Source organism: Struthio camelus, chromosome 4 (genome assembly GCF_040807025.1).
Source record: "Struthio camelus isolate bStrCam1 chromosome 4, bStrCam1.hap1, whole genome shotgun sequence".
Classification (NCBI taxonomy): domain Eukaryota; kingdom Metazoa; phylum Chordata; class Aves; order Struthioniformes; family Struthionidae; genus Struthio; species Struthio camelus.
This window is the reverse complement of record NC_090945.1, coordinates 7,372,806-7,398,974: the sequence shown is the minus strand read 5'-3', so window position 1 is coordinate 7,398,974 and position 26,169 is coordinate 7,372,806. Positions and strand designations below refer to the sequence as shown.

General features: G+C 42.0%; 1 protein-coding gene across 3 annotated transcripts in view; it reads left to right on the top strand.

Moving 5' to 3' along the window:
* ADAMTS3 (ADAM metallopeptidase with thrombospondin type 1 motif 3) overlaps positions 1 to 26,169 on the top strand; it is a 140,588-nt gene that overhangs the window by 39,177 nt on the left and 75,242 nt on the right. For all 3 annotated transcript variants that reach the window (XM_009683831.2, XM_068941297.1, XM_009683832.2), the window contains one exon: positions 8,067 to 8,223. In XM_009683831.2, the coding sequence (XP_009682126.2) occupies positions 8,067 to 8,223 (157 nt within the window). The remainder of the gene's footprint in view (positions 1 to 8,066; positions 8,224 to 26,169) is intronic.

The following is a 26,169-nucleotide window of genomic DNA, read 5'->3' as shown; positions in this document are numbered from 1 at the left end:
TAAGTCTGGAACAATCTGGAGACAAAGGAGTTGGTTAGAAAAGTTTTAGTGAAATACAATGAGCAGGATGGGGTGTGAGCAACCACTTCTCCTTGGGAGGGACATTTTAGATCTGATTTTTCTTTCTCCCCTGAGTGAAAAACCAAAAGATTTGAGGGAAAGGAGAAAGAAGGGGAAAAAAAAAAAAAGCACTTGGCAACAAAGCTACTCTTAGTCTTTATGTCTTTACACTTTACTCCTACATATGCCACATTGGTCTGGGAGCGACCATCTCACAATGCATAAGTATTTTAAAATTGTATTTCTGGTTTGGTTAAGGCAGCCTTGCATGTTCAGTTCTCTCACCATTCAAAGCTGACTTAGGAGAAACAACTGCTAATTAACACCTTAGCTCCCCAGAGTAGCATGTTAATATTTTAAAAATTATTTCTGTAAAGTAATATAGCACTACGGGCAATTTAAGAACATAACTGATCTATTACCTTCTCTGCGGTAGATTCATTATGACCTTAAAAAAAAAAAAAAAAAAAAAAAAGCACGTGACTCCAGGGTTTTCAAAATACAGCTATCAACTGAAATCTAATATTGTGAAATCTAATATTGTGAAGATGATATACTTTGATAATAATGATAAATAGTAGTAGATAAATGATAGTAAAGGCACAAAAGCTTTTTGAATGAAAGCTACCTTTTCTGAAAATTATTACCATACCATGCACTCATTGAAGGGGATCTCTTATTGCCTTTAAAATGAAGCCAATGGAAAATAGTTAAGTTTGTTAAAGTAGCTGTAATAGTGTGCCTCTCACCTTAAAAGTAAGCATTTTTAGTGATATGAAAATGGGCAGCACAGAAACCGTTGTGGTAGAAAGTGTGTAGAGTTCATGGGGATAATGATGCTGGCGTCTAGAGGCATGTCGCAACTGGCTTCAGTTTCACATAGCTGCTCTTTGCAAATAGTGTTAGGGAAATGCATCCTGAACCTTTACAGCCCCAGCTGAAAAATGGGAAATTTCTCTTAGCTATGCCTTTAATATTCCCTGGTTTGGTTTCCCTCCCTGCCCCCAACTTTGAGTCCTTCTCACTGAAACATAAAACTGGTTGGTTGAGCAGGGGAGGTCACCACAGGCATGTGCTGCTTGCTGCTCTCTTCCCTTGGGAGCTGCCAGGGCCACTGTTGCATGAGATGAGGAAAAGTCGTGAATTGGTGCTAGATTATCCCAGAGTCTAACTGCTTGTACTCCCTTTATTCCTACTCCCGACATGGCCAAAAGTTCTGTATTTGCAGTTCCTTTAGCTGTAAACCGGTACACTTTGATGTAGCTAGAAGATCCAACAGATGCTACTAATATAGCGTGCATACTTTGATCTGATCTAAAAATAGACTCCTTTAATCATTTTCATTATATCTTTTTAGTAGTTCCCATTAAAGAGTCATTTTTTTTTTTTCAAGCATTTGTACGCAGCTATAAACACATGTAATGCTCGATTTCAATTTGCCAATGTGCCTGTGGTGTATTTGGGTTATACCAGTATCTGTCGATGGATCTAGTGTCCTACTGGGCTAGATGCTGTAAAACACAGAACGTAAAGACAGCCCCTGCTTTGAAGAGTTCATAGACGTAAGTATGAGACAGGAGGAAACAGACGCAGAGAGGACAGTACACGGGAACAGTAAGCCATTATTGATGGCTACAGTAGATAGAGGTCTCGGTACTTTAGAAACGTAACTTTTGTTAAGCTTTTTTTCATAGGCAATTAGAAAAAGGAGTATTTTGTGGAGGGATTAGCCTGAGAAAACAATGTAGCTTGTGCTTTTTGTGGGGAAGGCCTCTAGAGCGCGAGAGGACAGTAAGAAGGAAAATAGAATTTACTTGCCAACAGAAGTGGGCAGGGAAGGCTGGCAGCAAAAGGTGAGAGCATTAACTGACCTCTTCTTATTCAGTGTGCGATGAGAGGTCATAGGTTTCTTTCTTAAAATAAACGCACCATAGACATTACACACCCAAAGCATTTCCTACTCTCAAGTCGCCCTTTGTGGCGAGCATTGGCAGTACTAGCTTTGATTATGGCAGTTACTGTGGTTCCGCTACCTTGCTAAACAAACTCTTTCACTTTCTGACGTTTGAGGGTGGGCTTTTCAAAACACACCTGAGAGTTGGAACAACCTGCCCTCATTGAAAAGCACTAGAAATGGGGCATTTAACTTCCTAAAATACTTCTGAAAATCCCACCCATAATGTTTCCTCAAATATTCAAGTTAAATGTATCCATTCTTAATCGTCACTCCACAGTTCTCTGTTGTATTCCTCTGAATGAATGGCTCTTTCCTCTCTTGCAGCTAATACCCTATGCATATTTATATAGAATCATGTTCCCCCTTAAATGCTGTTGATTTTGGCTCAGTAAGTGATTCCTTAGTTTAACCTGCCCTTGTGGGTTGTTTTCTCAAGGCTTTATATCATTTGTAATTCCCTTATTTTTATTGTCTGTGTTTTCTTTGCATTTGAAAAAAATGCAGTTTTCCAGGTTTTGCATTTATCAGTGTATTTTCCGGTAAGAGTACATCATTTGCTGTCCCATAAAATTCTTAGCGGTGTGCTGCATGTGTCAGATAAGATTTACTTTTGCTCTCAGTTACCTTTTATTATGAATGACTTCAGACAGGACCTGTTCCTGCTGCTGCTCCTGTTTTATTCTGTGGAGAGGCTTTGCTTCGGTTTGCTGTGCACCCTTACTTCTGGACTGAGGTGGGCGAGAAGAGTTGCAAGGATGAAATGCATTAATGGTAATGAGTCAATTAAAGACGAAATTGTAGATATTAGGCAGCACGGTGGGTACGCAGAAGATGTTAAGCAGAACTTCAGCAGCTTTCCCGTATAATACCCTGCAGTGAAGGGGTACTGTCTGCCATTTTACAACTGGGAGAAGTGAATCTGCAGGAAAGCTGAGAGCTTAATCCACTTCCCCAGAGTCTCGGTCGAGGTTGAAATAGCACGGAGAACAGACGGATTTATTTCCAGCCCTTCTCACTCGCGGTGCCGCAAAGCATTCTTTTGGTTTTTTGTAGTTTTGTTGTATTCTTGTTTTCATGTTTTGAGACGTATGAGGACAGTTCTGGATAAACTTCACAGAAGCACAAATTTAAACTGCATCCTTCAGTTTATGGAAATATTGAACATTGTTAATTTATAAGAAAAAGTAGTAAAATTAATAGCATTCCAAGATTTCAGACTATGCCTTCCTGTGTTGCTTCATAAATGTGCTTTTGTGAAAAAGAAATTTCCACTACATACTTCTTTCTTGAAAATCTGCTCCAGTCCTCTCCAAGTCGCTCCAAGTGAGCGTTTAAAAATGTGTGCTCTAAACACCTGCTTGCTTTTCTTGCTGGCTGGTGAGGGAAGAAAATGCTGGGTTGGCAGTAGAGTTTACGGTGATGATTCCATTGAAAATTTGATAACTGCTTACGGGTGGGCAGTATAAACCCAAGCCCCTCTTTCTCCTTTCATTTGGAAAACTTCAAGTTCTTTTTATTGCTGAAATCTAGAAAAAATTTTAAAAGGGAAAGAGAGCTGGGTGTTGCATTCACACTCGAGAGTAGGCTGCTAAGAGGGAGCAGAACTGTTCCTGTTGATTGTACGTTTCGTTTTCCACTAGAAGGAAACACATTTGGATACTTAAAAAAAAAAAAAATTGTCCTTCAAAAATGTGCTTTGTAACATAATGCCACCTTACTAATTTTGACTCTTACGTATTGAGCGTCAGACAGAACATATTAATATTGGTACTGTTTTGTTGTAAAAGCAAAGCAAGGGTGAGTATCTCAAAAGTGGGTGCAAATTAATTATTCAAAAGCATGCAGACGTGTAGTTGACTTTCACACGGGTGATGCAAAATCCATTCTGCGAGTGAAGCAGAGAGTAAAACAAGGCTGAAAGGTGTTGAAAGGATGAGGAAGAAAGCAAGTGAGAAATCATGCTGAGTAAAAACTGAATATCTTGCTGTTAGTGTAACTGATGCTCTTTTTTCCACCCATGTACGTTTTTTGCTTCTCTCGGCCCTTTAGGTTTGGCCTTTTCACTTCAAAGCCACAATTGCCTGGTCTCCACTATGGTTCTTCTTTTCTCTCCTGGGTATGTGGGGAACACCGTTCCTCCAAAAAGCACATGGCTGTGTTTGGTAAGGGATCTGTGCACGCTGCCTTCAGCCCATGTGAGTCATTTGACGGTTGTGTATTTTTAATCAAGTTTACTGGTGCGCCAGAGGGAGGTTGTTAGTTGTTCTGAAAGTCCGGTCGCTGGTCTCGCGTGGGATCTGCTGGATACGGAGTTCTCCGGGATCCCTATGTTGGTGATGACCAGGTGGCAGTCCAGCCCTTCAGCTCCATTTGCAAATTTTGCTGAGAGATTGTTTGTGACACATTTATTTGCAATTTTGGGCTCGCACCTCCTAAGAGATTAAATCCACTGAAATGAGCGGAGTTAACTGCTTCCATAAAGCTGAAGAAAACGTAGCGGTGCACCCTATGTCTGTATAAACAATTAGCCCTAAAAGCTGGAAAAAAATAGGTCAGTATAAGGTATACTCTCTGACCCAAGTGGGATCTACCAAGGAAAAGGAGCTGTTAAGATCCAGCTGCTTTGCCATTTGCTTTAGTTGTTCTCTAACAATTTATCATCAGCTCTGAGATTGGGAACACACTGAAAGCTTGGCACTGGAAAACAAGGAAGTGGTTCTAATGATGAAAACTGCTTGATTAGAGTTGCGTTGTTAATTCTAAATTGCGGATGCTGCATTAGCTCTCTGTGAGCCAAGGCAAAGAGACTGCTGTGCATCCTGTCAAGAAAAATCTGGTCTGTGCTGCAGTAATCGTGCCAGGCAGTAACAAGCTGGGATAGAGTATGCTTTGTAGATGTAGATACTGGCCTCTTTTGCCAGATGTGTTTGCATGGCAAGTCACCTTGAATCTATGCCATTTATCTCAATGTTTATGCTTCTTAAATTTGCATTTTTTTTCATGGGAACCTTGTGATTAGTTTAGCATGATTAGGTGAAATGAGGTGTTCGCTTTGGTTACTGTCCTTTTAATTAGTAATTAGACTTTTAAAATAGCAGCTATTTCTGTCTGCTATTAATAAGGAAGGGTTATCAGTATTTGTAAAGTTAGGAGGAGTCTTCTGAGGTGTAGCTAATGAGTTACAGTTTAAGGGGGATGGAATATGTTAGGCCTGTCACAGTGTTTTATGGGGGATTGTAGCAGCTGAAATTGTATTTGATGCTTGCAAATTGTTCTTAGACGCCTTTCACAGAAAGGCATGCCCATTCTCAGAAATGCAGTTGTGAGCTCCTTTCTTCTTTGTAGATTTAGCACAGAAAAGAAAAAGCATGCGTTAAAGCTGGAAAACGGAGCCCAGCTTCACTTGTGCACGGTGCACTGCTTGCATAGAGCTACTTTCAAGTCATAGGCAAAGAACTTCACAGCAAATGGGTTATTTACGCAAAATCTGTATGCCAGGATAAGGTCTTATACCAGTAACATAGCGACTGTAGGTGCAGAACTCACTTTTGCTTAGAAAAATGGCGAGCGAGCCAGCCATTAACGTGCAAAGGCACTTGTTAATTCCCGATCTAATAATGTGCAGTAGCCACATGAAAAACTGATCTGTGCTGCTAACCTGAGTTATTCCAGCCAAAAATCTCAGTTATTACTGCTGTTTGTGTAATGAAAACAAAGGAGAAAATGTAGTATTTGTGTTTATGTAGTTTAACTAATATTTGAAGAAATATATTAACTGAAAAGATGAGTAGATGTAAGAAAACAGCTGGAGCAGGGAAAGCTAGCGGTGAAATACTATTTGTGATTTTTTTGACTGAATGTTTGGATTAAAATACTAATTTTTAAGCTCTACCTTAGACCTTCATAATTCTATCTACTTGTATTTGACAAATGATTTAGGTCTAGGCTATAATAACCTGCAATTGCTCCCAAAAAGGATCTGTGTAGCATTGTCATCAGTGAGTTTGATGGCATTCAAAGCTGGAATATGGGATCGCAACTGTAACTAGCCCTCCTGGTCTGGGGGAGCCCCGAGGCAGTCTGCATATGTATCAGGATTGTGTCATTCCTTCAGATCCGGAGATCCAAAATCTGTGGCCCCCACTGTCAATGTGCTCTTACAAGGCCTTGTGCAGGAGTCCCTGGTCACAGCTGGGGCTTCCTGGGGAGCCTTTACGCAGCATCAAAGGAACTAGACTCGTAGTCTAGCCTCTAGCTTCCATAGTTTCATCAGCGCATGAGTTTTCATTAAGGAAACGAAATGCATCACTGAACTGATAGTGAACTGTTGGGACAGCAGCCAAGATTGGAATGCCATTTTGTTGATAAAGTGCTTTGTTTTAGATTGACATGGCTTCCACCTTTTGGAGGAAGTCCATCAGGGCTGGCTGCAGTCAGATTTGATTTTTAACACTTTAAAAAAAAAAAAAAAAGTCACAAAAACTTTTTCCTTTGCATGGTAGAGTAGCAAATGACAACTCTACCTTAAGGTACTACCGGAGTCACATCATATATTAGGAACAAGACTGTCTCTAACAGCTGTATAACCGATGGGAAGGACGCACCAGCGTGATTTAGGAGCGAGAGCAGCCGGTTTCGCGTACTTTTGCTTTTAGCTGAGCAGAGCACGAGCTGCGACTCCAGGACAGAGCATTTGCAGAAGTCGCACCATACCGTAGGCCGGCTGTGGGAGCGCTTCCCCGTTCTCACGTGGCTCGCGCCCACCAACATGGGCAATGCCGGAGCCTCGGCAGAGGTTGTGCGGGGATAACGGCTCCTGCGCGCAGCGCACCTGCCCGTTTTCTCCATCTCTCTCCCGTAATGGCAGGACAGGCATCCAAGTTGCAGAGATCTAGTGGGGTGGGGGGGGAAGTGCCTATGGGGGGGGGGAACCACCCCTATATTGGTATACTTGCAATTCAGCTGTTGGCGAGTGAAATGATCATACTGCATGAAGAGGGAGAAGGGGAGAACGCTTTATAGAGGAAAGTCAGATGCACAGTAATCGTTAGTGGTTCCTCTGCTGCATTTTACATAAACGTTCATGTTTTGTATTTGAATGCCCTTGATAATAAGTTACAGATTGCTCTAAATACATACACTACTGCGTTTCTTTTTCCACTGTTTTCAAATATTCTGTGCCTATTTATCCCCTGTGTGATGTTCTTGCACTAGCTGTGCCAGAAAGAGTATAGTCTTGCTGCCCTTATACTTACAGGCAGTTTCAAAACTGAAGGCCTTTACTAAGGGTTTTTTAAGTGACTGTTTCCTTGAGTGTATTGCCAGATTTCTTCTCTATTATTTACTGTGATTTATATTCTTGTGTCAGCAGAGAATTCTTTCCTCCTGCGCATGAGTCTCTTTTCCCTTGGACTTGCACAGTCACAGTGTGACTTATTTCAGTGCGTTTAATTGTAGTAAGCATCAAGATGCCTTGTCTGTGAACCCATTCCACAGCCTGCACAGGAGGAAGACATAAAGGGTTTTAAAGAATTGTCAATAGCTACATAGTTACACAACTGAACAATGTGTATGTGTTTAAGTATGAAACCGTATGGCTTCTACTGATTTTACTGAAATAAAATGAAGGACCTGAGCGTATAAGTGGTTCAGAATACATGCGAGTTAGGGACTTGACGCTGCAGTAAGCAGTACTCAGCATGCCACACTTAAATGGTAAAATAGCTTTGTATAACATACAAATGATAAACTCCTAAATGACTTTGATCTTAGTTGCATTTTTGATGGGGAAATCTGTCTCATACATAGACAAGAACTTTTCTTAATGCCTTTGAACATTAACTGCAGCCCAGCAAAAAATCCTCAGAATGCGGAGGGATACCGAACCTGGCCAGAAGTCCACACAAAAGAAACCCAGTGGTCATTTGGTTTTTACAGTACAGTAATACGCTGTTTTATACTTCACCATGATGTTTGTTGGTTTTTAAAGCCTGAGGCCAAGTCTGTAGGCTCTTGACGTATTGGTATGCTTTCTCTCTTTCCTCGCCAGGCTGGAATGATCAGAACTGATAAGGATGAATACTTCATTGAGCCTTTGGAAAGAGGAAAGCAAATGGATGAGGAAAAGGGAAGAATTCACATGGTGTACAAGAGATCAGCTGTGGTGCAACATCCCGCTGACATGCTTCCCGATGTCCATAGAGAAGGTATAGTACACCTGCGTGCTTGTTTAGAAATGTATTCCAGGTAACTGTAGCCTACATAAGCTTTTGAAAGAGGCCGTTTTGAGTGAGCTCATTGAAAAATAAAACATGTAAATGTTTTGCAGAAATATGCCACCAGTCATATACACAGTTTCTCAGCTAAGAGCAGCATTTGTGCATGTATCTAGGAGATCAGAACTTAGCCAAGTGTTTTCTTCTTCAAGAAGTGTTTCAAAATGTTTGGGATTTTTTCTTCCTCAAACTAAGGGCAAAGTTAGCATTGATTTAACTGGAAACAAATCTCAGCTCTACTACATAATTCGGTAAGATATTGTGGGATGTTGCGTGTTAATAGAAGTACTCATGTGGCTTTAATAGTCTGTGTAGATTGTGCCAGGGACTGACATTTCCCTGTCCCCCTATTCCCCCTGCCTTCTACAGGTTGCAGTTAATGCAGGTGGAAAACAGTTGTCTGGATCGGATGTGTTTTGACACATCCAAGAGTTCCCCTCGGTCTTAAAGCCAATGTCTTTGGTCCATCTGAAAATAATTATTGTGTAGTTTAATCTGTTCAGTTGTATGCTTCCCCCCTCCCCCCTTTAAATGTTACACAAACTGTTAGAAGCCAATACATTGCATAGTGAACTTTGAGAGGGTTTTGATGTTATGGATGAGTACTGTGTATTGAAGATCAGCTCCATCCCTTTCACAGTTCTGTCTTTTGTTTTTGACATCTCTTAGCTTCTCAAATTCCTGTCTGTGCTTTTTTGTGTTCACAAATTATTGCACCTTTTAAGGGTTTGAGAGGAACTAGAAGAATTCGAACGTAAAGGACTAGGATTAGATGCCAATACTTAAAGGGAGAGGAGGAAGCACTCCCTCATTGCCCCTCCTCATGGACTTAAATTGTTTGGTGTGGTTTGGGAGTTGCTTTCTCTGAAAAGGTATGTAGGAATTGAGAGCTATTTCAGATAAAATCTTGTCAAGCTTTCATTAGTCCTTCAGAAGATTTGTCTGCTTCAGTGAGTCAAGCATCTCTTTCCTTGTAGCATCCTTCATGTGCTCACAGACGATTCTCAAGGGATAACTTGCTGTATCCCTTGCAACTCTGGAAGAGGTACAGCTTTTTGTTTCAAATGAGAGTGGATACGAGGGGAGAGAAGTATTTGTGTCTACCAGTTGAGTAAAAGACGTGAGAGCAAACAGCTGAACATAGTGCAATGTTTCTGGGAGCGCTCTGAATTCAGCCTGACTGGTGCTCTAGAGAGCTAGGGGAGTGCTGATCACAGATCACCAACCTTTCCCACTCCTCCACACCACTGTATTTGCAGCTAGCTTGTAGATATTCTTTGAATTTAAATTTCCTAGAGGGGAAAGAATATCCACAAGTTTGTTAATTGTGTTGTGCTAATTCATGTGCATAACCATACCTAGCTGAAAGATCCTACTGATGCAAAGGTATGATCTGTCCTGTACAACATCCAGCTTTTCACTGTTAGAAAATGGTATGTACTTCCTAGATTGCTGCCATGTTTTAAGAGGGCTCTTCTCCTGCAAGAAACCAGACCGTTCCTTAACGAATTTTTTTCCTGGGTAAAATCTTAACTGCCATTAAAGAATTGCCATACAGAGTAAACAATGTCGTGTGGGTTTTTTTGGCTTTCTTATGTTTGGATCCTGCCACAATTTTGGTTTTGCTAATAAATTCCCTTTCTGTGAGCTGATACAGAACATCTGGGGAATGTGGTCTGCATGTCCGTATCCGTGCCTCTGAGCTGGAACGAACCTGCAAGTCTTATTACTAAAGTCTGTCTTTGCCGCAGACTTCTAATATCCTTTCAATTGAATATTATACATGTAAAAACTCCTCTTGGTTAGCACCCCATCGGGGAGTTCATTGTACTAGATATGCTGCTTGTTACACGGCTCATTTTCAGCTTAAAAACGGTCAGAGAACTTCTGAGCAACCCCAGCATAAGAACGTTGGCTCCCTTGGTGATCCTGGCAGTAGTAACTATGACAGTACGGCATGCCTGTGAATCCAGGCACGGTCTCACTTTTGTGAGAATGCTCTAGGTATATCCGCTACTTTGGATATTTTGAATGCTCTCCCAAGAGGGTTTCTTAAAATGTGTTTGAAGACTTTTCTCCCAGAGCTGAACTATTAGTGGTCTGTAATTTCCAGTTGTGTCTGAAGATCTTCTTTTCACGTTGCCATGATGTAAACCACTTTCCAGTCCATTGTGAAAACTGGAAGTCTTTCCTGTCGTTCAGTGAGTAGTAGTTAGTTGGCTAATTTTGCTTCCTGGCTTCTTTTCAGCTGGCACGATTCTTTTGCTTTTAGCCACCTTTTATAGTTACTGACTACACCCTATTACTGACTCTGTCCAGTTGGGCAAAGCCTGTTCCTATTACACTTGCTAAGTCTTCTGTAGTCTGATCTGCGCTGTTGTTCACTCTTCTACCTGGGCTGAGACTGTGTGGGTACAGGAAAGTAGGCAGTCTTAATTCCTTTATCCTTACATCTTCAAGATGCGTTATAAGATTCAAGCAGGATCATGGTAAAAGCAAGCTGTTGAAGCCCATGGAGCCAGAGGAAATGCTTGGCCCATTTGATGGGTCAATGTTGACTGTTCTACCTAAATAAATAGTAAGCGTTTTCACAGGGCATTTCTCTGATTCACTTTTGACGGTTCGGAGCTTTTCAACGTATTCAGGAGTTCAGGAAATGCAGCAAGATATTACGACACTACGAAACGGTTAGCAGTGGTTGAGCAGCCTACTATATATAGATGCATTAAAGTCCTTCCTGATCTTCTCTGCCTCAGCCCCGCGCACCCAGCGCTCTGGTCAGAGGCAGGAGTACAGAGTACAGTTTGTTAGTGGCTAAGAATGCCAGCCACATCTTTAGCCAATGCAGACAAGAATCCAAGGTTTTAGTAATGAAGTTAGACGGCTCAACAAATTAGATATCAAGATAATTTTTTTTAAATTGTTGTTGTTAGTGAGGTTGTTATAAGAACTAGGAAGCGTTGTGTAAAATTTCTCCACCCTAATGAAATAGGACATACCGCACTGTGTTTGTTCTCTCTACAAGAAGGCACGGTTTTGTCAGATATTACTGTCCAAAAAGCTTCCAACTCCAGCTATACAAAGGAAGCCTTCAGTCTGACAGGACATCTGGTGTTCCTAAAGTATTTTATAATGTTTGGGAAATTGTTGGACATTGTTACAAACTGCTCATCAGATAAAATAGGAATTCTAAGTTGAGGAAATTGTGAGCTTAAGATCAAGGTATTAGCAGTGATCGCAATATAGTGCAGCTTTTATTGGTTCATGTACTGTTTGTTTGTTCGTAGAAATAGACATAAGCTTATGCTGCAACTGCTTTTCTCTCCAGTTTTCCTTTATTAGAAAGTTATTTGGACTAGATGAAATTAAAGTTGAAATAAGCTTTCATAGAGGGAGGGGTAGGAACCATAGATCTGAAAGGGTTTCTGCAGAAGATGTTAGAATGCCTCAAGGTATCAGACACTGTGGGTGTGAGCCTTCCCGCTTTCCACCAATGTAATCTTATCCCTGCAGCAGCACCCTGTGCTGATTCCTATTTATGGTATCCATGGCTATTTATAGCCTCTTTAGGGAATGATGGCCTATAGTGTGCACGACAGTATTGTTTTCATCATTTGCTTTGTGTAGAGATTGGTTTCCTTAGAAGGGCAATACATGAAATACCCGAGAAATTAGATGGGAACTCCTGCCTCATGTATTTGATGAATGCTATAGGATTACAAACCTGTTAGCATTTATGGGTAGGACTTGATTTTCCTTCCCTTTGCCTGTTTGTGCTAGGAGGAGTGCTGGGAAACTTCCACATCTTCACACGCTGAAAGGCTTTGCACGCTTCCCCCCTGCCCACCGCAGCCTGTTTCATTAAGCACAAGGAAAAGCCCTTCAAAATAGGCACTTATATAGAAGATGAGCAGAAAGGTGAACACTTCAGAAACATAATGAGTGAAGTGATAAGATAGCACATGTGTTTTTGTATTGACTCATCTTCTCTGAAATTAAGGAGTTAGGAACATAAAGCGAAGACTGCGCCTTTAAATAGGTGGTACAGGTATCCTTTGAACTGAGGAGGGACTTTGATTTGTTTGTTTGTTTGTTTGTTTTTGTTGCTTTGTGGGTATTTTGATTGGTTTTGTGCTTATGCCCAATTTAGACACCTTGAGGAAACTTTACTTTTAGAAAGATGTGAGCATCTACACTCTGAAATCAGACAGCTACTGGTGTCTCATTAGGATGAGTTATCAAAAGTCTTTAGTTTTTGATAACTTTTTCTGAAATACTTATTTCTTCTCTGGCTGTCTCGCGAGTGCCTGTCCTCTAATGAACGTGTAACCAGAACCTGCAAACAGAAAAGCAGCGTAGCGTTCATGATGACTGACCAATGTCACACTGAGGCAGCGTGGGGTGCACTTAGCAATGCAGGGTGCTTCGTCTTCCATGTCGAATTGTTAGCCTACTTGCAGTGGGAGGAGAGGGAGTAAAACAAAGTGTTGCCAACAAGAATCACAGCTGCTCTGCTCGGATGTTACTTTCGTTTTGTTTCCCCTCTAGGTTAGTCTGCTGCATAGAAGAGTGAAAAGTGCAGCCACCTTGAGGGCGTGCAGCTGGCTAATGCCATATAGCGAGTGACTCCTGGGTGTGCCCTCGCCCTCTCGCAGTCCACCACATACCTAGAGCTGTGGGAGAGTCCTGGCCCGCTGCTCAAGGGATATACGCCCATCTTGGGGGAGTAGGAGCTGCCTCCTTCGGTGGGAGCTGTGTGCAATGTCTGTAGAATTCAGCTGCTCAGGTCATAACCGAATATTCGGGGCCATTTGTATGCGGGAGATACCGTTCACACCAGAATGACTGAAAAGAGTGGGGTATAAAGAAAACAATTAATGGAAATGCTCTCCCTGGATTTCCCATATGAATTTCAAGAGTCCCCACGGTAAATCCATTATAAGCAGATTTTTTAGGTAACGTGTCAGTGATTGGTCCAGCTTTGAGTTGCCTTAATTGACAATGTAATTAAAGAGGTCAAGTCACTTGAGGGGGAGAGAGTCAGAGTTGCAGGCTGAGCATTTTGAAATGCCCTTTCCTCACCTAAAGTTAATGGTATTAGGCAGATGGCGTTTCTTATCCCTATGCCTGCAATAGCTAGGACAGCGTATTTACATTTGCTACAGTAATGTTCAGAAGATATTTCAAAAACAGCATTGAGGGGTGTTTTTGTTCAGTTAATTTTCTAAGTTAGGAACACCATTTTTAAGGTAATGCATTCCAGGCATTCTCATTTGTTTTTAGTTTGTTTGTTTTTTCCTGTTTCGGTATATGAGTTTCACTCCCAATTTCTGGTCAGTCTCTTACCTTCTTTCCTTGTTCACCGACTTATAATATGCATATTTAAAATAAAACTGTACAAGTGGACAAGACAGGAATTTCCACTATGGGAAATTCCTTTGCGCTTTGTGCTGCAACAGAAGTTTGGTGCAGGAATCTGTTAGACTTTTATTCTGCATCGTCTGCTGGAGAATCCGATTGTTCTCCAGGGCATATGTAGGAAGCTTAGGGATTTGCAGCTCCTAAGGTGCTAAGAGTGAATACTTCTGTTCAGCTGTTCCTCTTGTACTCATGTGGTGTTGAGCACTGGTCAAGCCACCTACTCGGGTAGGGCTCCATTTGCTCACTGGTGTAAGGAACGGAGTTTATGTACCATATGACAGGCGAGGCTCCTTTGTTGTTTTATGTTTATGACATGTCCCATTTGCCTTTGCCCTCATTCTGTGAGATTAGGGAAATGTGGATCATTCATCCATATTTTGACAAATTGGTGGCAGCAGTGATTCTTTGTATTGTACCAGAAATCTACAGGATAATTCAAAAGTTTTTGTTTTACTGTATTTCTCAGCACCTGATCTTTTTCTGCTACCGTGAGGCAATGAAGGGTCTTTCAGTAGTAGTAGTAGTATGTTCCCACCAGTTAATAATGATAAGATCAGTTTAAAAAAAAGAAAAAAAAGGTACCTGCTCTTTCTGCTGCACTGGCCCTGTTTGCTGAGCGGAAGTGCTGAGCTTGAGTTACTTCTTTTGGGCAGCTGGTAGCTAAGGCCTTCCTTGGAGTGCGATGACTACTGGGAACCATTTAAATGTAGTAGGGTGCAATGCAGCATCAGTAAATGTGAAGTGGATTTCTCCCCTGGTAATAGTAGAGTCATGATTCTTGTTCCTTGCAAAGACCTGGATCAGGCTGGAGTTACATAGAGAACCATGTGAAAACCAGTCTGTTCCTAATGTTTAATGCAGTCATGGCCTGGAACTAGGACTATCATACAACGTATGCAAAATGCATGCACTGTCCCAATCTTTGTCTGAATTTGAGAACATTATTTAAAATGCATATGTCTGCTCAGAAGTGAGGTGAAATCAACCATCGTGAACTTGATAGCGGAGTATGAATTAACAAGTACGTGCTTACAGCGAGTGCCAATTAGTTGAGACAGGCTGCTGAGACCAGGGGACCCTGTCATTAGCCTTAACAGGAACATAGAGAAACGTGGATGTTTGAATTTCACAGAAATTTCTGGCCAAAGAAGCAAGCTTGTCTTTAACTGGCGCTGGAGAAGAAAGACATCTCAGAAATGCATTTACTGACAGCAGGGATTAACAACCCAGCAATCTTAATGAATCTTTTCAGCTTTAGAAAAGGTGATAGATGAGCAGAGGGAGAAGGTATTATTTCCGCAACCACTAGCCTCTGACCATCAATTACTCTGGCAGTATGAAAAAGAAAGAACTCATGTTTTGAGCAATGATGGGTTGCCGTGTTTAACCCAATAAAGTTATTGTTAGGTTGAAAAGCGAATGATGCTCTTCCTAAACATTACTTCTCAGCATTGTAGATGCCTGGTTTTGTAACATGGAAGTGATTTATGCAAGACTCTACAGTGTTTCTGAAAACAGTATATAAATATTTGAAATAGGGTAGAAGCCATATGAATAAGCTGCTCTCTATGACTTGGCATCTCTTGCTAATACAAACATATGTTGTAGGGCAGCAGCTTGCAGGACAGAAACGCTGCCGGATGGTTTGAGATGGTCCTTGTGCCCTGATGCAACTCCATGCCATTCTGCCGGGGCACCGGGTCGAGCCAGGAAGTGTAGCTCTGCCACCCGCACCCCCAGCAGGCCCTCGGGGACTGCCAGTCACTGCGGGTGTTCAGTGCCTTGTCCCTCAGAGCACAGTTCCACTGCATCCCAGGGAGCTGAATCAAGAAAGCGGCAGAGAATGACAATTAGACGTTCAGTCACTCGCTCTTCCTCTTGCCGATCGCTCCCTCTTCCCCCCAGCTGAAAAGGTCATGGACATGCATGCTGCAAAGGATGCGTCAGGACGCACACATTGGAGTGCAGAACGCAGGGTTGCTGGTGCTCATCTCCTCCCTCCAGTGTCCCTTTTGTCCTTCCTCCCCAACTTCTGTTGTTTTTACTCTCCCTTTGCAGCATACTCTTGCACAGGTAATGTTTTCCTTCTATTGATAACTTGATAATTCTCTGCATACTCTGCTCCCCTCAGACTGTGCTTCCCCGTTAAAAACTGCTTTCCTGCACCAGGATGGAGAGGGATTTCAGAGAAGTCTTCAGAGTCTTTCCTCAGCATTTCCAAGAATAGGTTTCAACTTTATTGTACCTGGCTGGAGACCAGATTTGATGGTCCAGCATTTGAGTGACTTGGGATGTAGCTGTTTGTCAGTGTGCGTTGTGTGAGCGTGCAGCCGGGACAAAGGTAATCTGTTTTAAAAGTAATGATGGCAGTACCCGAAGGAGCAGAAAGGCGGTGGCCAAAAGTCATGTACTTGTGGAAATAGTTGCTGGAGGCAGCTCAGCTCGGAGTTTGAGCCCTCATTCAATGTGTGATGGTGGTTTCTGGCATCCCCGGAGCCTTTTTGCTCACTTATCGTGCCTGGTAGTTGTGCAAAGCAAAGCAGACTTCAAGAAAATAAGCATGCTGCTTTTGGAGTACTTTGAAGCAGTTAGGGCTTCTGTACTTTAACAGCCACCAAGCACCCGCTCTGCTACAATATTTGACTCTTCTATAGGGTTACTGATCTGGGGAGCTGAAAATGCTCTGTTTGCTGTGTTGATGGGTGTCGATGCTCAGTGAGAAGGCTGCGCTGGGCCAGCAGGAGGGATTAGGGTTTCTGAGACAGTTTTTTGAAAGACATGGGAAGTTTTTAAACATCTGGGACAAGAATCTGGTTAGGTATAGTCTGGGAATCCTATCGTACAGCAGGATGATCTCTAGAGTTCTTCATGGGTGTAAATATGCATGATTGTCTCCTAATGGCTTTTCCATATCAAATTGCCCTGGGATGAGATTTCATAAGCTCGACTTCCCCAGTAATTTAAGTTCTTGATCTTAAAGACACTGAACATCTGTGCTTCTCATTTTAGTTGAATACTGTAGGTGCTCAAGATCACTGTTCACGTCATGAGTGTTATTCCCACATAGTATCTGTTTAAGAAAAGATCCTTATTTTTAATGGGAAAAAGAAAAATAAAAAAGAAAAATCCATATGGGGAGAGGGTTTGGGGAACCGAGGGGAGAGCAAACTGTTCATAAAAAGCTGAAAAAAGCAGAAGAAAAGAGGGCAAAGGCTGTCATGTTAAAACATTATTTAAATAAATCTTAAAAGATTTTAACCAAAATAGGTTTTCAGTTAGGAAAGGAAAGAAGTGCTCTCTGGACAAACCTCAGTTGGAAGGTTTTGAAAGTGATAATGATATCATTCTGTCTGGACAGGACGAAAAGAATGCATTCTCCTTTGCTGATAAACTGACAGACATCACCGAGATGTGTTGTCATTAGCCTTATTCCTTGAAAGCATTCAAGGAACAGTAGAAACGGGCAAAGAACTGTGGAGTTTAGAATCAGATGGGCACCCAGGAGGCCACCTTTGCAAGTTCTCCTGAATCAGGCTCAGGAATAAGTAAAATGGTATATAAAATCCAAATTCTTCTCTGAAAAGTAAAAGCCTGATCCAAGTCCAAATCCGTTGGAGTCAGTGAGAAGACTCAGATTTACGTCAGTAGGCTGATGAGGCAGGTTTTGGATCGTATTTTACTTGAGCTGGTCACAAAGAGTTTGATGTATCTTTCCTTCCATTCATTCATTTATAATTTTTTCCATGCATTTTCTTTGCATATAGTATAACGATGACAACCAACCTTTAGCTTGGCTGTTACACGGCAAGTTAACGTACTCGAAGTTTTTCTGTTTTATCTTCTTCACATCGTAGTATTTTTTTTTTTTTTTAATGACAGCCTATTCAGCCAGAGAGCACTTCAGATTAAAGTATTTTTGTAATTACTTCCTAACAGTGGGAAAGAGGGAATAGGAGCCTTTATCTCCCAGCTTCCTTTCAGAATTTTCATTTTCCCTAAAGAACCAAAGTGCTTGTGTGGCTGATGTGGTTGCCATGGCACTGGGTTTGAGTGTTTTTGTCCCAGGTGGGAAACATGTAGGAGGAAGAAATAATTTGGGAATTGCTCCTGGTTGCCGGGGAATGAAACCCTGGAATAGAAGGTAGAAGAATGGGAAGACTATTGCTTCTTCTGGGGCCCTCAGAACTTGCCCAGGCGCACGAATGTTTCTTAAAGCGGTCGGCGCGCCAGTAGGTGTCTTAACTCTTTCTCAGCAGAATTTCTCATGACCTGTGTTCTGATGGAGGATGGTTTAGATACTGCGCAAGTTTGTGCAACAGTAATAAACAGAAAGGTGGAACTGATTTCTGTGTAAACTTAGTACAGCACATTTTATAACGTGCTCTGTTACAATATGTGCACTTGCATATAAATTGTATTGGTGCTGATACCCCACATATGTACTTGTCTGAAGATACTGTTTCCCTTTTTCCAGAACTGCTGGAACTTTTGCTTATAAACAAACCTTCTTCTTTAACATTGAAGTATAATAGAGTATATTGAAGTTCTTAGTTGAACATTGGTTTGTTGTGTTTTTTTTCCCCCCCTCTCTTTTTTCAGGTAACAGTTTACTTAGAGGAAAGGTAGTCAACAATATGCTTTTTCAAACAGGAGCAACACAACATGGTACGAAAGAAAATGAGTGTTGGTGATGGATGTATCCCCAATACGTGGGGAAAAAAGAAAGGATCTGAGGAGGAAGAGAAGTGGGAGGAAATATAATGAAAAAAGCATTGAGCACTTCTAGACATGGAAGTAGATGAGTAATATCTTTGACTGCAATGGAATTATATCCCTCTCCAAGGGTTTGAGTGGGTGTGTTTGCACAGCAGACAAGCGTACTGTCAGCCTGGTTAGGCATAGCCTGAACTAGATTTAACCTCACTTCCTTGAATACCAGCATCAGTACAACTGTGGAGCCAAGTACGTGCTGCAAAGTATGCCCAAGAAGCTGGGGGTATTATTTGGCTCTACACTGGGCTTCACGGTACCACTGGTACTTTGGTCTCCAGAATGACGCTGATAAACATGCCCCACGGTATGTGTCCTCCATATGCTTTCGCACAGAGGTGCGGGCCTAGTCCATGGTTAGGCTGCAGCCCCGTTTTATTTACCCTCAGAGTTCACAGTTGGGCTTGGCCCGCTTGTTCTCGCATGGAATTTGATATGTGTCTTGCGTACCTCTCCCTCTCCCTCTCCCTCTCCCTCTCCCTCTCCCTCTCCCTCTCCCTCTCCCTCTCCCTCTCCCTCTCCCTCTCCCTCTCCCTCTCCCTCTCCCTCTCCCTCTCCCTCTCCCTCTCCCTCTCCCTCTCCCTCTCCCTCTCCCTCTCCCTCTCCCTCTCCCTCTCCCTCTCCCTCTCCCTCTCCCTCTCCCTCTCCCTTTTTGTTTTTAAATGAAGTCTATCCTCAGAGACGCATAAGGGGACAGTACCAATTGGGTACAGAGTTTGAGAAGTGATTAGTGAGATGTTTGCTGCCATTCCATATCAGATCTGTAGAAGGAGACTTTGCGTACTTCCGATGATGTGCTGGGGAGTGCAGTTTAGCACTCTTGCCAGAGTTCAGCGATAAATGCCAGTGTCTTCATTAGACCCAACTTCAAAAACAATAAAAGCAACCCATTTTTCCCTTTATATGAACACCCAAAGTTTGTGACATGAATGGAGAAAAACTGGGGTGGTTGTGTAGACTGTAAATTAGATACCGTCTTCTAAGATGTATCTCAGTTCCTCTTGTGCATCTGTTTGGTTGGCCTTAATAGCTCAACGTTTCACAGAATCAGAGCACAGTAACTTAGAGCGGTCAGACTTGAATATCTCCAAGGATAGAAATCCCACAACATTTCCAGGCCCTGGTTCCAGAGTTTCATTACCCTCATTGTGAATTATTTTCCCTAATATCTAATTGGAATTTCCAACTTGTGTCCGTTGCCTCTCATCCAATAACAATTTTTCAAACAGGAATTATCACTGTGTCTACAACTTCAGTAGGCCGTGAGGTAGTTGGGCGTTTCCTGGCGTATTCGCCATCCAGCCTTGTCTTTTCAAAATTGATTTAGTAGTTATTATACGTTAAAAATGAGTTCATCTGTGGGAAGCACTGGTGTGAATCATAACATGTTAGACAGAAGAGCTGAAAAGTGTTTGTAAGCAGTCAACACCAGGAGAATGTGATCTCTTTATAATCATGCAAGAGATCTGTGGCAAAACTAGGAGAAGAACCATGTTTGTCACAAATACTTATCCTTCATTTTAAAGAGACTTATTATGGGTAATAAGATGTATTGGAATTCTATTCCAAGTTCCTTCAAGAAAGCATGTTAGTGAAATGGACAGCCTTGCTGCTGCTGCAGTGGCTCATCCACAGAGATAAAGGAGGCTGAGGACCAGATGTATGCAGAGCTTGGAGGAAGTGCCCTGTCTTGGCCACCAGATAATTAAGAAAACTGTAAATATAAAATCTCTGCTCTTTGCTGTGTCAGCCTTATTGTGTTTGCCCTGAAATGCAAATGAGTAAAGGAAAACCCAGGCTTTATAGCTGAAAAAAAGCTTTGAAAACTTCTTAAAGAAAGAAACTTGCGCAGCGGTGGATCAAAAGGTGCTAGAAAGTGGCTTGCATGCTCTGCCTGTGTCAGGGAGGTTATACTTACCTCCCTACTATGGGAATAGGGACATCCATCTGTTTAAGTCATCTTCAGTTCTTGGCAATAACAAGGGAAAATTATTCTTAAATAAGACCAAGGATAAAGGCTTGATTCCCACCACAGACACCCAAAGCCAGAGTAGTAAAACGCAGAGAAATCTGTATGAGGGGAAAATTGAAAAAAAGAGAGAGATCAGTACATGCAGCTGTAGCCGTTCTAAGGTTTATACAGCTTCCCCCCCCACCCAAACCCTCATGCCCTCAGATGATATTGGAAGAAGTAAACATTGGAGGAACAGTGGTGATAATGGAGAGCAGAGATGTTAAAATATTCTCTAAGCTGCAGCTCCATTTCAGAGGGAGCATATTTGGTTTACAAGTGATATTTCTTAAAGTATTCTCTGTGAGGCAAAGAAATGCCAAAGTAAGGACCACCCTTTGACCGCACTTTTCCAGCACGTTTCTGTTGATAGTCCCAATATAGTACAAGAGTCTGTCATGTGGGACTGACTTCTGTCTCCAACGGAGAAGGAAATGCTATTCCCTGCATGTTACTTTTTGTCTGTAATGGCAAATACTAACCATGACTTCATGCCTTTTCCCTAGCACAGGGTTCACTAGAGCTGCTTTAGTGTTGTGTGTCAGCTCTGAGTAGCCAGCTTATGTTTTTGAGGAGAAAGTGCTGGAGAGGGTGCTTTTCAGGGCAGCTTGATGCCCAGCGTGAGATTCGTAACGCCAGCTAACAGTATAGGCAGAGAATTAGTAACTTTTGCCGAGGTTTTCTCTCTGCTGCCAGTTTCCTTCCCGTTGTTTGGGGATGGGAGGCAAGTGTGAGAGCGTGAGTACTTCAGTTTCAGATTCTGTCATCATGAGGGTCCTTTGAACTGAATTTTGAAAAAGAGACGCTCTTTGTGCTTTTGTCTGCCACATGACCCTCACTGAGAGCCTAACGCATCTGCTTTCCCATTACAACTCCCAGTACTTTATTACTGGTATCAAAATGTGTTGCATTTCATTTTAGGTACCCGCTGTAAAGTCCCACAATGAGTACATGGAAATTATAGCATTCCTTGGGAATAAGGGTATATATTAAAGAGGCTCAGAAACGTAGTCTGAGCTTCCACTGTCGCTTGAAACACAAGAGGCTACGCAAAAATCCTCAAGATGTGGTCGTTCCGTACAGTGTCTGCAGTTTGGGATGCCTGTGGTTTGCAAACGTTGTGATAGATGCATGCAAGGAAAGAGCAGATGCTTATTTTGTATAGAGGAGAAGCTTTGAAGGGAAGGATAATATTCACAGGTAAACCATAATTCTGAAAGGTGCTCGATAGCATTATAGGACTGAGTCCCTAAGTTGAGGGTAGAAGCAGCTCTTTTCTACTGAGTTTTGTAAGAAAGGTACATATGAGATTGTTGAAAACGCTTTGAAGTTGGCTGGGTAATGTGGCAGTGAGAGGAAAGGAACAAGAGTCGGGTTATCTGGTGGTGCCTGAAGGAATGATTCGTTCTGTGACCTCAGGCCACTCATCTGACCTTTCTGAGCCCCACTTAGCTCAAGCTGTAAAACTGGATAAAAAGCAGGACCTTGCTGAACCCCAGAGTATATGTAGCAGGGCGCTCCTTGTCTGAGAAAACACAATAATTGGAAGCAGAAAAGCTGCCTTATCAAGATGAATTTATGTGAATTAGAGGTCAGGAACATGAGGAAATGAATCCTCCTACAGATTGTGGGGGCTGATTCTTGTTTGTGTGTTTTACATGTGCATCGTATAAATTTAATACTGAAATGTGATATTATGAAAGCACTGAGACATACTCTTTCACCAAAAGAAAAGATTCTTCCTTTTTTTTAAAAAAAAATCAGTCTGCGTTCTAGAGTTCAGTTATTTAACCTGAGTATGTCTCTCATGGGAAAATTACTGAAAACATAAAAGTTTGTACGGCAACATGAAGTTAGTTTTCTTTCTTACCTATCATAAACCAAGTATGACTGCATAATAGCTAGAAATGTTCAAAGATTAAGACTGAAGTTGCCTACATTCCCCCTAGGTTTGGATACTGAACTACTTTGGTGTTTCTGAAATCTTTCCAAAAATATGCTGAATAACCAAGCTATCAGAATCATGTACCTTGCAATGATAAAAATGGGGGAAAATGCCTTAAATCCATCAGCTGCAGGGGGCAGTCTTCTAGGATGAAAATTATGAAGAAAACTAATCTCGGCTGTACTTTGAGCACTTTGGATGCTTGCAGGGACTGGCTGGTACGTGGTATATATGTTGCCTCTGCGAGGGACATATGGAGTTCTTATGTGGTAACTCTTGCGGTATTGTATTTCATCAAGATGTGTCTTTAGAGTCCACTCAGCACTTTAGTTTGTTCTTTTAAAGCTCTCTGTAGATGACAAGTAAGAGTAAATTTATCTTGTTTGTGTTATGTGGGATGACACAGTATTGGGCAAATGAAGCTCATAGGAATGCGTATGGAAATGACTAATGTGAGAACACCATCTTTGCAGCTAATTTTGTTCCTGGTGGACTGACTTTCCTCAGATCCAATTCTGGGTTACAGAAGTGCATAAATCCTTCCAAAATGCAATAGTAAAACACCACAGAATAACAGCATGACCCAGCTGTTGTTTGCTATGAAAACAGTGATCTTTTTTGCCAGAACGTCCTGCCTAGTAATTCTTTTGAGCATTCTAATAACATGGGCTAAGATCTTCAAGATAGTTAGGATTCTGGAGGTTATTAAAAGACACACAAGTCTGAGTCTGCAATCTGAGTTGGAAGAGAGAGAATTGCTATCTAAGGGAAGCTGGCTTCCTCAGCGGTAGTGACAGGGAGAGGCTGACCTGTGGGAAATCTGTGTTAGACTCTGTCAAAGACTGTGTGGGTTTGGGAAAACAACCCAGTGAGCGATGAAGAGGTTTGTTGGCTCGCACCTTTAGGAATAGGTGAGGAAACCTTTTGGTTTGTGTGACTAGCAGTGCCGCCTTTAAAAAAAAAAAAAAAAATCCCTGGAAAAGTCTGAAGACATCTCTGGAAGAGAGATGCAAGTAAAGGCTCTGGTGTGTCTCATTGTGGTTTATCTTATCCTATGGAGTCTTAACACTTCACGCTTAACAAGCAGGCTGCTTCATCTGCAAAGTTAAGAGTGTGACATGCGTGCCAGAGAGCAGATTTATCTCAGAGCAGGATAAAGTAGCTAAATGACTCATAAAGGTAGAGTTGGCACCCAGTTTCCTAGCTTTGCCTTTCTTCTCTGTCTTTCTGTAACTTAGGGAAAAACAGTTGTATTTGGCTCGCCATGTAGTGCAGTTCAGAGGCCTTTGTCAAATATTTGCTTATGTTGGACTCATGATTTAAGCGTATAGGTGAAAGCTCTTCTTTCTGCTGTTGATGGCAAGGGACTCTGTCCATTGGGTGGCAAGAAAGAGTAAGATTTCCTTCCCCCATGTTTCTGCATGGGCTACCTAACTACGGACCCAGGCACCTGGAGAAAAGCACACGTGGATGTGCGCACAGCTAGGGAGGATACAGAGGTGACTCGGTGACTCAGATAGCTGGGCTGAAACAAGGGATGGATTGCTGCTCCAGCTCAGTGTCACCCCTGCTTGGAGAGCTGGAGGAGGTGCAGGGACTCCAACATACTTCTCTGATGCACCTTTTTTTCTCAGGGATATACTGGGATAGATGCTTGGCAAACAAAACCTTGCTCAGGTCCTGTCTTAATCTAGCCTAGCCCTTTTGTGAAGGAAAACTTTGACAAGAACATGCTGCGTATTAAAGCTTAGTTATCTAGAGAAGAGGCATTGTTGCTGCTTGGGAAGTCGGCTGTTGCCAAACGTGGATGGATTCTGGCCCTTTAAGGAACTTTCTATTTGCTGCAGAAACAGAACAGAATCGGAGATTTTTTTCATAATAAAGCTTTGGTTGTGTTTGCTGCTTTTATCCTAATAGACGGCAGAAGAAATTCCACTCATGTCTGTGTAAAGGCTGCCAGGAGACTGTAAATCTGGGAATGGCTAAGCTAAAAGGAGTTACTACTTGCTGCAGTCCGGAGTTAATGAAATTGTCGTACAGGGTTGAACATAGTGGTGCAACTTAGTGTGACCTCTATATTAAAAAGTGTGTTTGAGTCGTCATTGTAATCCCATTGCTTGTTGCCTTGATGGTAGGAGAAATCATTAGGAAAGTTCTCTTGTTTCAGGAGGAAAACGTAGTTGTGCTTTCCCTTCCTCAACAATAAATCTGTTAGCAATATTAAGGCAACAGGTAGTAACCCTGTTAATTATTTATGCAAGTCAAACAGTGCTGTGACCGTCAGTGACAGGCTTGTGGCTGTTTTCTGCCCTGAAGCAACTCATTAATCCTGTAAGCCTGAAGTTTTTGGACTTGTTTTTCTCCTTTCATGTGAAGGTTAATGTAGTAATAGTTTACCAGTTCAGGATATACTCTGTTCCCTTACATTCAGTCTTTTCTTGAACGTCTTTCAGATGTGTTGCAAAGTGGTATGGCTTTATTTGTCAGGATCCATACAAGCAGGTATCGAAAGATTATTTCTCGGGATACTGATTTCTGTAGCCCACCGTTTCTGTTTTCAACAACTGACCAAGCGGGAATGAGCTAAGAATTCAGGAAGAGCCTTTAGGGCTCACTTTGGGCTAGATAGGTAGGAGGCACTGTCCAGCTTCTGTGAAGAGTTGGTCAGGTTGCTACTTAGCCTGTGCATAAGGACAACAGTTCTGACTAACGGCTTGTCTGGCAGACCAGTATAGAAGCGCTGGGAGCAGTTTTTCTCAAAACGGAAGGCTTGTTTGTCGGCGTTATCGCAAGCAATGGCACGCTGAGTGGTACCATCTCCCAGCCTCTCCCAGCAGCTTTGCTGCAGTAGGAAAGAGGTATCAAAGTGTAGAGATTGGAGAAGGCTCTGGGGAGGGGAAGAAACTACTGAGGATGTTCCTTGAGAGCTATGAAAGCAGCATGAGCAGAACCACTGAGGATGACTGCTGACTTCTCTGCCAAATACTGCAGTCCTTTCAGGCCTCTGAAAGCTTAAAAACATATAAATATATAGCCAAGAATGGCTGGCTCTGAGGAGGCTGTGGTTTTGAGGTGGTTTGTTCCTTAAGAGAAGAAAAAAAGCCTTCCTGGCAGTAGCAAAGCCTGCTTTTCTCTCTCTGTTACTCTTTTAGATAGCTGACTAGAGTCTGGTCCTTCAGTATTTTGTCATACTGGTAACTGGTAGTGACGTGATCGGGCCCATTTACTTCAGGGCAGGATCTGGTAGTTGCCCTGCTGCCTAGAGCTGTTCTGTGCTAACTGCGGAATAGTCCTTAGTGGCATAGTGAGTGGGACATTCACTGTCGTGTTTTAATATGAGAGGGTTTACCTTGGAAAGCTTGTTGGGAAAAAGGAAAAATAGTTCCAGAGAAGCCAGTTCTCAGAGAAAGCTTGAATAAATGATATGGGTGTCACTTTACTAAAATGATATTGAAGGTGAAGTCGTTAAAGAGGATTTTTGTCCTGTGGGGAAAGATTTTTGGATTGTTGAAAAAGTTGTGGAGGTAACAGTTCCATTCTTTAATTTTTTCTTTAGGAAATGTTCTTTCCTTTATTTCTCTTTCCCCTACTGAAGTTAGTGGAAAATACAACATGAATACCTCTTTCAAATCATGTCAAATTTACCTTTCTTAAATGTGAAATGTGTTTAGTGCTGGATGCTTTTGGTCGTCTTTGATTTATTTTTCCCTTAGTGCTTGGACTGACTAAT